Genomic DNA, 13,131 nt, shown 5'->3' on the forward strand with positions numbered 1-13,131 from the left:
TGAGCCCTCATCTTGCTAAGCAACACTGGTGAATGAGAAAGCAATCTAATGGCTCTTGCCATCTCCAGTCGAAACCAGATGGACCTTTTCTTCCCGCCCCCGCTTCTCTTGAGAGGAAGAAGTCTTAATCTCCAGTAATACCTTTAGTCTGTCTGAAGGATCGATTCTTCCAAAGCACTCCAGAACTCCAGGAATTTGACCCAGGAGGGATTAAGTGACTAAAATCAAATTTACTTTTTAACATGATGCATTTAATCCTGTGGTAAACACACAGCCCGTCACTGTTGAAAAGATGCTCCAGCTTAAAAATGCTAATCACTAAATGGGGGGCTCCTCAAACAAAATTCAGACTGTGAGGATAAGGAGAGCCCCCAAGAGGTGGGTACAACAGGTGTTCCTGCTTTGGCAGTTTTCACTAGTGAGGAGAGGACAGTCTGATCCAGCTCTTTCTTACTGGATGTTGTGCTCAGTCGCTCAGTCATGTCTGACTCTTTGCAGCCCCATAGCCCGCCATGCTCCTCTGTCCATGGAATTTTCCAGGCAAGAATACTGGAGTGGGTTGCCATTCCCTATTCCAGGGGATCTTCCTGACCCAGGGGTTGAATCCACATCTCTTGCATCTCCTGAATTGACAAGCAGATTCTTTACCACCAGGACCACCTGGAGTAGAAGGGGGTCCTGTGTCCAAGGACAGGGAATGATAGTCTCCAAACCGCAGGGCTGAGTTGCATCCCCAGAGTCAAGGGGTGACCAAGTTAAGTCCCAGAGTGGATTTGCAACAATGTGCTGCAGTGTTTAGGACACTTCATGAATCTCTAGAGGACAGAGAAAAGCCTTCATTTAAGGCTTCATCCTTCTTGGCCACTACTGGGTAATCGAGGGCAAATTCTCTAATTGACCTGTTTGAATTTTTTCTGAGAAAGTCAATCCCTGGACCTTTCTGACTCTGTTGGGTACTTCATGGACCCTCTAGATGTCCCTGGTGTTGAAAGACCCTCCCTCCCCACGTGAACTGAAATACATTCCAACTGTGGCTGGTTAGGTTGCTTTATTTGCAGACTCAAGTTTGCTACATAAATCCACTGCATGGTCCAACACACATATACTTGGCATAAAAGAAAGGACAATACAAAAATACAACTCTTGATAATAAATGAAACTGCCTTCAGCTCATGCCAGTTTATCCCAGTGGGAATGCCCATGTTTAAGATCCAAATAGGAGGGAATTTGAAATGAGGAGGTATGGAGGCCTCAACCAGTGCCATTGCCTCTGTAAGATCCTGGGTTTTTCTTGGCTGTATGGTCATTTTTTCCACCTTCAGACCTGATCACTTCCTCCTCTATGAAGGGGAAGAGAACCTCCACAGGTTATGGAAGGGTCAGGGATTACACACAGTCAGAATCAAGTATAGACTTGGAATCCCACTTCCTTAGGGCACATCCAGCCTAGGCTATCAGCTTCTGGATGCCTCTGAAGAGAGGGTTAAGAAACTCGGGGTGGAACTATCTCTGGGAAAGGGTAAGAGAGACACAAGGAGAGACTGAAGATGTTCTCTGTGGTCCCTCTTCGGCAGATTTCAGAAATGTCCCACTGATACCAGTTTCTATCTTCCCATCCCTGGTCCCTCCCCAGGCTTGAGCCCACCAAGATCCTTGGCTGTAAGAGCTCAGATTCCAGGTCTCTGAGGGAAGTCAGAAGTGGTGCCGGTCCACTCCAGGAAATCTAAAGGGCTAGCATTTCTGAAAGGTGGGCAGGTCCCTGGAGTAGCAAGACGCTCTTCTGGTCCTTGGTGTAGTCCCCAGGCAGAAGCTTAACATGACTGGGTGGGAAGCTTCAGGAGAGATGAGCCCTGTAACCAGTCTTCTAGGACAGAACAAGAGACAACATGTAGCCAGTGGGCCATCCCGTCACTCTCCAGGTGGGTGAGGGGGAACACTTGGGCAGAGGAGTGGAGATGGAGGACCAAGGAGGCAAGACAAGCCCAGGGTCTTTTCCTCTCTCTGTCACAGGGGCTACTTAAACCACAGTGGAGCTTCACCCACCCTTTGGGCTGAAAGATGCCAGAGAATTCATCTCTTGTATTTGTTTTGCTCCATCTAAGACCTTGGGGTGAATGTCATGCTCTTCTCAAAGACTGCAAGGCACTCGTCTGTGTATGTGGCAAACACTATCAGCAGTCCTATGACCTTAGTTAGCCTCAGTGTCTTGGAGCAGAGCTGTCACGGAGACCCTGGCATTTTAACCACGGACATACATACACATACAGAGTCCCAGACTTCTGGGTCTTGTATACTTTGGGGCAGATAGCAACAGAAGTTGAATTGGGAGGGATCTGTCAGGAACTCAGTTGAACACACTGCTTTAGGCCTCTGACCTGACACTTGACAGAGCCCCACGGAGCCCTAGGATTTGCTGTGCATTAGTGCTGGGACTTGGAGAATCCGCTCAAATCTCCCTGCAGGTGAAAACTGTGAGTTGCCTGGATCTGGGGTCTCTCCTCTGCTTGTCCCTCCCCCACTGTCCCTGCCACACACAGTCTCAGGGCCTCAACCCCTCCCCACATTCCTTCTCCCCATCCAACCTCCACGGGGTGGGGCTCAAGTGGTAAGGATGAAACACACCTTCCTGCGTCATCTTCTCAGGTAACACCAGTGCATTTGGACAAGGGTCACCTCTGGCATTGGAAGGCCCCGGCAGGTGAGCACCTGGGTACCTGCCTCCTCTCCCAGGCCCCTCTCTCCACGTCCTCACACTCTGTCCCCCCACGAGCTTCTCTAAAAACCTCCTGGAGGTGAGTCTTCTTCCCACCAGCAGCCCAGCCGATGGCAGATGACCCTCCACGTGCTGTCGGGGCTTATCCCCACACTCAGCTAGCAGCCCCGTTGGACTCGGCAGTCACACTAGGCTCCCTGGAAACCAGAGAGGTCGTGTTATGGCCCAGACCTGGGGCCCCGTGGCTCCACCCATCATCCCCTCCAGCAGCAAGAAGCAGCTGCCTTGGCCAAAAGGGCAGCAGCGATGGAGCAGGCTCAGGCCTCGCCTCGTCCTGCACGTGGGTGATGGGGTGACCAGGCTAGGACAGCCCACCTGCGGGGGACCCTCCCATTCCAGGCGGGTGGGGGGTCTGGAAGGCCGGGTGGAGCCTTGTCAGGACCTCGGGATCCTCGCTCTTCCCGGAGGCCTCGGGGGCGCCCAGCGGGTAGGCCTCCCGGGCCCGGCCGGTCCTGGCGCAGGTGAGGAAGGCCAGGCAGGCCCCGCGGAGGCGGGCCAGGTCCCTGTGCGTGGTCTCGCTGACGAAGCAGTAGAGCACGGGGTCGGCCACGCAGTTGAAGCTGGTGAGGAGCAGGGAGAAGTGGTAGGCATTGAAGATGCCCTTGGCGAAGTCGCAGCTGGACTCCCAGAGGCTGCGCACCAGCAGCAGCACGTGGTAGGGCAGGAAGCAGGCCAGGAAGATGACCACGGTGCTGAGCACTAGCCGCTGGATCTGGTCCTTGCGGCTCTTCTGGGTCCCGTGGCTGCGGCGCACGGCCCGCAGGATGCCCCGGTAGGAGGCCAGCAGCAGGCAGATGGGGAAGAGGAAGCCCACCAGGAAGCGGTAGTAGTTGATGCCGCGCTGGCGCGGCTCGAGCGGATAATGCTCGAAGCAGACGCGGTGCCGGTCGGCGTCTTCCACCACCTCCTCGTGCATGAGGAAGTAGATGCTGGTCAGCAGCTCCTTGACCCAGATGAGCGCACTGACGCCCATGGCGGCCTTCAAAGTGCGGAACTGGTGGAAGCGGAAGGGGTGGGCCACGGCCAGGTAGCGGTCGATGGAGATGCAGCAGAGGAAGCCCACGCTGATGTAGATGTTCTCGTAGAGCAGGATCCCGCACACCTGGCAGGACAGGTCGTCGTGGGACCAGTGGTCGTGCTGCAGCACGTACTGCAGCCAGAAGGGGAGGGAGCAGATGTAGAAGAGGTCGGCCACCGTCAGGTTGCACAGGTACACGCCCAGCTCGTTCCGGGCCTTGATCTGCAGGTAGCCGTAGTAGAGGGACAGGCAGTTGGCCGGAAAGCCCACCACCAGCACCATGACGTAGACCACCGGGGCCAGCGTCTGGTGGATGGTGTGGTCGATGTCACAGTTCATCGAGGTGTTGTCTGCTGTGATGTTCCCCATCTTCGGGCCTGCCGGGGCCTCACCCCCCATAAGCTCAGGAATACGCCAGTCTCTCTGTGGCCATCTTGTTTCTAGGATGTGGTTCAAGCCGCAGCGAAGGCTTGGCCTCACTGGTGATGCATAAGCCCCTGAAAGTCAAAGGCAGAAAGGCTTAGGATAATAGAAGCTAACATTTATATACCACCTACCGTGTGTCAGGCATTGCTCTAAGTGCCTCACTTAATTTTTTTCCCTAATGATTATCTTGATGCACACAGTTTTAACATCGATTCTTTTGATATTTTTTGCTTGTTCTGAAAAGGACACATTCATCCAAATTCCATTCAAGCATTTTTTTCCCCTATTAAACAGTACTTCTCTTTAAGATAGGCGATATCGTCATTTCTGTGCAAAGCAAAACACAACACATACTTTGTTTAATGAGGAGCTATTTGGGCATCATATGCAGATAAAGAGTAAACCTTAGGATAGTATAACCTAGACAGCGCTTGAAATAACAGTCGTCCTACTTGAGCTTAAATAATGGTGACAGAACAAGCGTTAGCCAGGCAGAGAAAAAAGGAACTCAAGCTGACAGCTCATTCGTGTCGCTGGATCCATCGCTCATTGCAGGGCAGAAGGCAGTCGAGCGGTCGTGCTTGTGCCTTTCACATTGGTGTAGTGCCTCAAAATTTAGAAGATGACCCAGCCCACGAACTCCAACTCAACTGCACTGAATATACAGAATGCACAGACCAAGACACCGACATGCGATTTCTGTCTCCCCATCCCCCTTCCCTGGCCTCCTGTCCCTTATTTACTTTCCTGGTCCCTTGGTCCAGCAAGCAAGGCCTGGAGCTCTTGTGAACGCCATCCCATCCCGAGCTGGCTCTCCAAGGTAAAGATCAAATTCTACCCACAAAACAGCACGGGCCCCAGACACTCTCTTCTGCCAACATTCAGCACCATGCACATTTTTCCTTCTTGCTCACAGGAATTTACCAGATCAGTCAACACTGAGGCCACAGCCCGTCCTGGGAGCTTCTTCAGACAGCACAAAAGAGACCCAACTTTGTTCACATCCTGCTGGGCAGTGACAGACTTTATTTTCTTGGGCTCCCAAATTACTACAGATAGTGACAGCAGCCATGAAATTAAAAGACGCTGGCTCCTTGGAAGAAAAGCTATGACCAGCCTAGACAGCATATTAAAAAGCAGAGACACTACTTTCTGACAAAGGTCAGTCTAGTCAAAACTGTGGTTTTTCCAGTAGTCATGTATGGTTGTGAGAGTTGAACCAAAAAGACAGCTGAGTACTGAAGAATTGAGGCTTTTGAACTGTGGTGTTGGAGGAGACTCTTGAGAGTCCCTTGGACTGCAGGGAGATCACACCAGTCAATCTGAAAGGAAATCAGTCCTGAAGAGTCATAGGAAGGACTGATGCTAAAGCTGAAGCTCCAATACTTTGGTCACCTGATGTGAAGAACTGACTTGGAAAAGACCCTGATGCTAGGAAAGATTGAAGGCAGGAAGAGAAGAGAATGACAGAGGATGAGATGTTTGGATGGCATCACCGATGCGAGAGACATGAGTTTGAGCAAACTCTGAGAGTTGGTGATGGACAGGGAAGCCTGGAGTACTGCAGTCCATGGGGTCACAAAGAGTCGGACACAACTGAGCAACTGAACTGAACTACTGTGCTCTGGCAAGAAAACAGGCCAAGCTTCCCACAGGGCACTGCTATTTCTCCTCCACGGAACCAGGAACCCAGTACAGAGCACAAGGCACTGAGACATGAGCACCAGGCGAGGGTCAGCAGCTCACAGGCTGTGCAAGTCTTTACCCTTCCTCAGCTTCAGTTTCCTCATCTATAAAATGGGGATAAAGACACTTGCCCTCAGGGTCAACATCAGTTCAGTTCAGTTCAGTTGCTCAGTCATGTCCGACTCTTTGCGACCCCATGAATCTCAGCACGCCAGGCCTCCCTGTCCATCACCAACTCCCGGAGTTCACCCAGACTCATGTCCATCGAGTCAGTGATGCCATCCAGCCATCTCATCCTCTGTCGTCCCCTTCTCCTCCTGCCCCCAATCCCTCCCAGCATCAGAGTCTTTTCCAATGAGTCAGCTCTTCGCATGAGGTGGCCAAAGTACTGGAGTTTCAGCTTTAGCATCATTCCTTCCAAAGAAATCCCAGAATCAGGGCCACATAAAATATGTCAAATGGCATGGCATTCTTTCTCCAGAGGCAAAGAAGCAGAATAAAAGATGATAGTCTGACTTGCAGTAGTGAACAGTTCATATTGTTGAGAATGTAATTAAGAAAATGCTGTTGCTGGGCTTCCCTAGTGGTCCAGTGGTTGAGAAACTGCCTGCCAATGCATGGGGCACGAGTTCAATCCGTGGTCTGGGAAGATCCCACAGGCTGCAGGGCAACCAAGCCCCTGCGCCACAACTACTGAGCCTGCGCCCTACAGCCCATTCTCCACAACCAGAGAAGTCACCGAGGTGAGAAGCCCGTGCACCACAATGAGGAGCAGCCCCCACTTGCTGCACCTAGAGGAAGCCCGAGCACAGCAGCGAAGACCCAGGGCAACCCCAAAACCAAAAAGTTAAAAAAGAGAATAAAAGAAAATGCTGTTGCCATATATACAAATGCATTTGAACAAGAGAGAATAAAAAATTTTTGCTGTAGGCCTACCTTACAGATTGGGCTTCCCTGGTGGCTCAGCTGGTAAAGAATCTGCCTGCAATGCGGGAGACCTGGGTTCAATCCCTGGGTTGGGAAGATCCCCTGGGAAGAAGGCTACCCATTCCAGTAGTCCGGCCTGAAGAATTCCTTGGACTGTAGAGTCCATGCGGTCACAAAGAGTCAGACATGACGAATGAGCAACTTTCACTTTTCCTTTTAGATTAATATACCATAATGAAAAGCCTGAGCAGTTCTATCGATTTAAGACTCCTGGCTCAGATGAAAAACCTCACTGTGTTTAAATCAACCTTGTTGTTGTTCATAATCATCCTCCCAAGGAGATTTTATAGACATATTTTTTTTTCCTAATCACCTGCCCCCATGGAATGTTAATATCCTTAGATGTATAGAATATCTGTTTATGCACCATGGCCTTTTGGAGGGTGCCAAATCACTGTAATATTATCTCTAAGATTTTTTCACCCCACCCTCTGAGAATGTACGGTCTATACGGCTGCAAATTCCAAGTGAACGGAGTCTGCATTAAGTTGTAGTTTTAGCAGATCAGTCTTGCCCTTTGCTCTCTCTTCACCATACATAGTCAAGCTGGGACTCACGGACCAGGAGGGAAACCCCTGCCACAATTGACAATGTCTCATCACCCTCCCTCCTGTGGGCTCCTAACTGGCCCTGTGGGCACCAGAGCCAGGGCTCAACCTGAAAACTGACAGAGCCTGCTAGGGAGGGTCCCAGAGATATCCCAGCCCAGCAGTTCCAGTCCTGGGTCTCATGGTAAACTTGAGGGGTTCCCCTGAAATCACATGCTCCATCTTGTAAATATTTAAGTATGTGCACTTTTCCTGGAAAAGGTCCCGTGGCTTTCATGAGTCTCTAAAACAGGCGAGAGATGGGTCCAACCCAAAGCTGCACCCTCTTACCTGGATTCCCTGTGGCTCTCCCCATGGCCAAGCCACCCCCACTCCTGTGCTTAGTCGTGTTTGACTATTTGTGATCCCATGGACTGTAGCCCACCAGGCTTCACTGTTCTTGGGGATTCTCCAGGCAAGAACACTGGAATGGGTTGCCATGCCCTCCTCCAGGGTATCTTCCCAACCCAGGGATTGAACCCAGGTCTCCTGCATTGAAGGTGGATTCTTTACTGTCTGAGCCACCAGGGAAGATCAAGAATACTGGAGTGGGTAGCCTTTCCCTTCTCCAGGGGATCTTCTTGACCCAGGGATAGAACCCAGGTCTCCCGCATTGAAGGCAGATTCTTTACCAGCTGAGCTACGAGGAAAGCCAAATCCCAGCATTCTCATTTTTCCCTGACCATTATTCCCCGGGGCAGCCACAGTGATCTTTCCAAAATCCAAACCGCATCCTCCTCTTCCTTGTTTAAAACCCACTGAGACAGTTTCACAGTGAGTTATCACACCCCCAGAAAAACCCCCAAACTCCTACAAGGCCCAGTGTGACCCGACCCCAGCTCCTCCTACCTTCCCGCCACCAACATGTTGGCCAGCTTTCTGTGCCCTGGTCACCTGGCCTTGCTCCAGTTGCTCCAGGAGTGCCGCCCCCTGCCAACCCCTCCCCTCCACCTCCAGGTCAGGGCTGGTTCCTTTGCCGCCAGCTTGCAGCTTAAACACCACCCCTTTGTGAGGCCCTCCCTGACCATCCCACTGGACTGGCCCCCTCCCCCAGCACCATCACTCCTTCCTATGTGCCGGCTCTGCAGAGTTTCCATCAGTATCTGAGATTTGTTTGTTTACTTGTCTGCTTGTTGCTGATCTGTCTTCTCCATGAGGATGTATTGGGTTGGCTAAAAAGTTCATTTGGTTTTTTCCATAAGATGGTACCAAAAAACCCGAATGAACTTTATGGCCAATTCAATAAATTCCAAGAGGGCCGTGTGTACCTTGAACAGTGCCTGGTACATCACAGGCACTCCTGAGGACTTCTGGAATGGATAAGTGGGTGCCACCTCCCCACCTTACAGATGAGGAAACTGAGGTTCAAAAGGGGAAGGGACGAGCCCAAAGCCAGCCTGACGAAGGAAGTATGGGCACTAGAATCCAGGTCTTCTTGTTCCAAGCCCCACCTCCCCGCCACAACCAGTCCCTATCTGAGCCTTGGCCCCAAGCTCTTAGTCCCTGAAGATGAGGACTCCGGGAGGGCCCACCTCTCCAACCTTTCCAGGATATAGGCCTGGATTTCAGTGATGGTGGTGGAGGGAGGTGCTTCTTGGTGCCATTTTCAGTTGTGGTTTAATATACATGACGGGAGCTTCCCTGGTGGCTCAGATAGTAAAGAACCTGTCTGCAATGCAGGAGACCCAGGTTTGATCCCTGGGTGGGGAAAATCCCTGGAGAAGCGAATGGCTACCCACTCCAGTATTCTTGCCTGGAGAATTCCATGAACAGAGGAGCCTGGAGGGCTACAGACCATGGGTGGCAAAGAGTTGGACATCACTGAGTGACTAATACTTTCACTTTCATACATAATATAAAATTTACCTTGTTAACATTTTTAATGTACAATTCAGTGGTAATTAAGTACACTTAAACTATCATGCAACCATAACCACCATCCACCTCCAGAACTTTTTCAGTTTCCCCAGCTGAAAATCTGTTCCCATTAAACACTAACTCCCCATCCTCCATTCACCCAGGCCATGGCAAACACCAGTCCACTGTCTGCCTCTGTGAATTTGACCACTCTAGATACCTTATGTACTTCCCTGGTGGCTCAGACAGTAAGCTGAGTGATATAGCATTTGTCTTTTTGTGTCTTATTTCACTTAGCATCATGTCCTCAAGGTGCATCCATGTTGTAGAATGTTATTAGAAGCTCCTTACTTTTTAAGGCATAATAATAGTCCATCATACATATATACTGCATTTTATTTTTCCATTTGTCAATGGACATTTGGGCGACTTCTACCTTCTGGCAATCATGAATAGCGCTGCTCTGAACATGTCAGGTCAGGAAGCAACAGTTAGAAATGGACATGGAACAACAGACTGGTTTCAAATAGGAAAAGGAGTACGTCAAGGCTGTATATTGTCACCCTGCTTATTTAACTTCTATGCAGAGTACATCATGAGAAACGCTGGGCTGGAACAAGCACAAGCTGGAATCAAGATTGCCAGGAGAAATATCAATAACCTCAGATATGCAGATGATACCACCCTTATGGCAGAAAGTGAAGAGGAACTAAAAAGCTTCTTGATGAAAGTGAAAGAGGAGAGTGAAAAAGTTGGCTTAAAGCTCAACGTTCAGAAAACGAAGATCATGGCATCTGGTCCCATCACTTCATGGGAAATAGATGGGGAAACAGTGGAAACAGTGTCAGACTTTATTTTTGGGGGCTCCAGAATCACTGCAGATGGTGATTGCAGCCATGAAATTAAAAGATGCTTACTCCTTAGAAGGAAAGTTATGACTAACTTAGATAGCATATTGAAAAGCAGATATATTACCTTACCAACAAAGGTCCGTCTAGTCAAGGCTATGGTTTTTCCAGTGGACATGTATGGATGTGAGAGTTGGACTGTGAAGAAAGCTGAATGCTGAAGAATTGATGCTTTTGAACTGTGGTACTAGAGAAGACTCTTGAGAGTCCCTTGGACTGCAAGGGGATCCAACCAGTCCATCCTAAAGGAGACCAGTCCTGGGTGTTCAGTGGAAGGACTGATGCTAAAGCTGAAACTCCAATACTTTGGCCACCTCATGCGAAGAGTTGACTCATTGGAAAAGACTGATGCTGGGAGGGATTGGGGGCAGGAGGAGAAGGGGACGACAGAGGATGAGATGGCTGGATGGCATCACCGACTCGATGCACATGAGTTTGGGTGAGCTCCAGGAGTTGGTGATGGACAGGGAGGCCTGGCATGCTGTGATTCATGGGGTCGCAAAGAGTCGGCCATGACTGAGCGACTGAACTGAACTAAACATGGGTATACTACTTGAGTCCCTGCTTTCAGTTTTTTTGGGTATAGATCCAGAAGTGGAAACACTGGATCATATGGTAGTTCTATTTTTAATTTTTTGAGGAACTGCATTCTGTTTTTTCACAGTGGCTACACCATTTTACATTCCCACCAACAGTGCAAAGATGTTTTCTTGGTTTTTGCTTTTCGTGTTTTGGTTTATATGTTTTGATGGCGAGATTTGGGGCGAAGGGGAAGCTGAGGACTGTGACCTCTGAAACTTGCACAGTCCCATGAGTCAAAATTTGGCCTCACTCCTCCTCTTCTTGACAGCTCTCCTGTCCCTGAATCCCAGGCCCACACCTGAGGGTCCAAATGGTTCACGTGGCTCAAACGTGAGGAAGTCCCTGAGCGGTCCCCAGGGACACTGGCCCGGGACATCCGTGTCTCTGAATTTATCTGAGGTTCTCCACAGTACACACAAAATTACCCTCAGGAAGATAAAAATTCATGCATCAGCACGGGCTTCCAGGCACCCACAAAAATGGGCAAAAGAAACCAAATGAAAACACATCCTGTCTGGTCTCAGGAATTTGTTGAGAGTCACCTGGCCGCAGCCTACTGTTTGCAGGTGGTGAGTGTATGCATGTGTGGGACAGGCTGGGGTGACCATTGATAAGTTCCTATTTCCTAGGACAACAACAAGCAACTTCTGGCAACCAAAGTCAGAAATATTCAAGTCTGCAGAGCAAAGAAGAAACACAGACGATGCTTAAGTGAAAGCACCTCCTATGTCCACTTTGGAGCCAAAAGAGGTTTGGGGGGATTCTAGAGCAGTCGTTCTTAAACTCAGGTGCACCTGAGTCACCCGGAGGATTTGTTGAAACAGATCAGAGCCCCACCTTCATAGTTCCTGACTCAGTGTGTCTGAGGCAGGACTCGAGAACCTGCAACCACCCACCGGATGATGCTGGTGCCGCAGGGCCACGGACCACACTCTGAGAAGCAAAGCATCCAAGGGTCTAGAGGCTCTGGGGTTTCACTCCTGGCCGAGTGTCATCCATGAGTTCCCAGGTCAAAGAACAGAACAGCTGGAAGGGGAACTTAAGACCCAGCAGAACTCGATGGGCAGAACCAGAATGCAGCCCTTGGGAGGTCAGCAGCCTGACTCAGGCTCTCAAGACAAGTGAGTGCGTCTCTTTGGTACTCACACTTGGTATTTGCCAGATCTCCCACAGTTGACACAGCATTTCACATCTGCCCTCCTGTCCCATCTTTGCAACAGCCCTACTGTCCCCCCATTTTAGGGATGAGGAAACTGAGGCCCAGAGGGATACAGTGGCTTGTCCAACAGTCTGGTACCTCCTGGTTTCATTCCACAAGTATCTCTGGAGCATCGGTTCACAGCCCCAGACTGGACATGGGGGACTTAGAGATAAATAAGAAGAAATGGCTCCCACCCTCAGGGAGCCTCTGATCTTGAAAGGCAGGAACAAGTCAGCACCACTCAAGGTCACGTGTGGCGGGAAATGGGGGCATCCCTCCCACTCACATTTAAAGCTGACTTGTTCTTTTCACCACACACACACACACACACACACACACTGCACCTCCTCCATGGTTTTGACCCCCCAACACTGATGACTCCCAGATGTCCTCCCCACCCCGAGGGGGAAGGCTTACAGAACCAGCGTCCTCCTGCCACACAGGGCATGCTCAGTGAGGCCGCCCTGCTCCCACTGTTTCTTCCACCAGTCTGTTCTTGGAGGTAGCATCTCCACCTGCCCAGGCTCTTGTGTTGGATGGCTGTGTGGGTTGGTTGATCTTTATCTTCATCCACAGCATCCACTCAATCAGTCAGTTCTACCATTTCCAAATCTTAAATATTTCCCACATCCATCTCCTCCTCTTTAGCTCCCTCCCCAGTGCCCCAGATTGGCTTGGTCAAGGCTTCCTCCCCAGAATCAATGCATGGTCTCCTGTGGGATTCCCTGTCTCCATCTCACCATCGTCAAAGCCATCTTCTAAAACACAAATCTAAGCTAATCACTCCTGCTTCAAACCCTCCAGTGGCTCTCCAATCATCCATCCACTCACCAACCACAGCAGATACTTACTGAGTGTCTATTATACAGAAGGCACCACACTAGACACTGGCTCCTGGGGTAGCTCACATTGCTTTTAGTCTCATGGGAGAGGGGAGAAGAAAAGAGAGGATTAGCTCCTAGGGAGAGTACAAGACATTAAGTTCTGAGTTCATAGGAGGTGACTTAGCCAGAAAAGCCTTTCTAAGCAGCATGATACTCTAAGATCAGGAGAAGAGAGAGGGGCAGCCAGGGAAGAAAGGAGTTTCTGCCTGTGGAAACAATACA

At 50.2% G+C, this 13,131-nt stretch overlaps 1 protein-coding gene across 3 annotated transcripts in view; it reads right to left on the reverse strand.

Moving 5' to 3' along the window:
• Positions 1-205: 205 nt before the first annotated feature.
• The window catches only part of GPR68 (G protein-coupled receptor 68), a 38,558-nt gene continuing 25,632 nt past the window's right edge, over positions 206-13,131 (reverse strand). For all 3 annotated transcript variants that reach the window (XM_070358846.1, XM_070358844.1, XM_070358847.1), the window contains exon 2: positions 206-4,288. In XM_070358846.1, the coding sequence (XP_070214947.1) occupies positions 3,075-4,190 (1,116 nt within the window). In that variant the 5' untranslated portion in view covers positions 4,191-4,288 and the 3' untranslated portion in view covers positions 206-3,074. The remainder of the gene's footprint in view (positions 4,289-13,131) is intronic.

The sequence above is a fragment of the Bos mutus genome, chromosome 21 (genome assembly GCF_027580195.1).
Source record: "Bos mutus isolate GX-2022 chromosome 21, NWIPB_WYAK_1.1, whole genome shotgun sequence".
NCBI lineage: Eukaryota > Metazoa > Chordata > Mammalia > Artiodactyla > Bovidae > Bos > Bos mutus.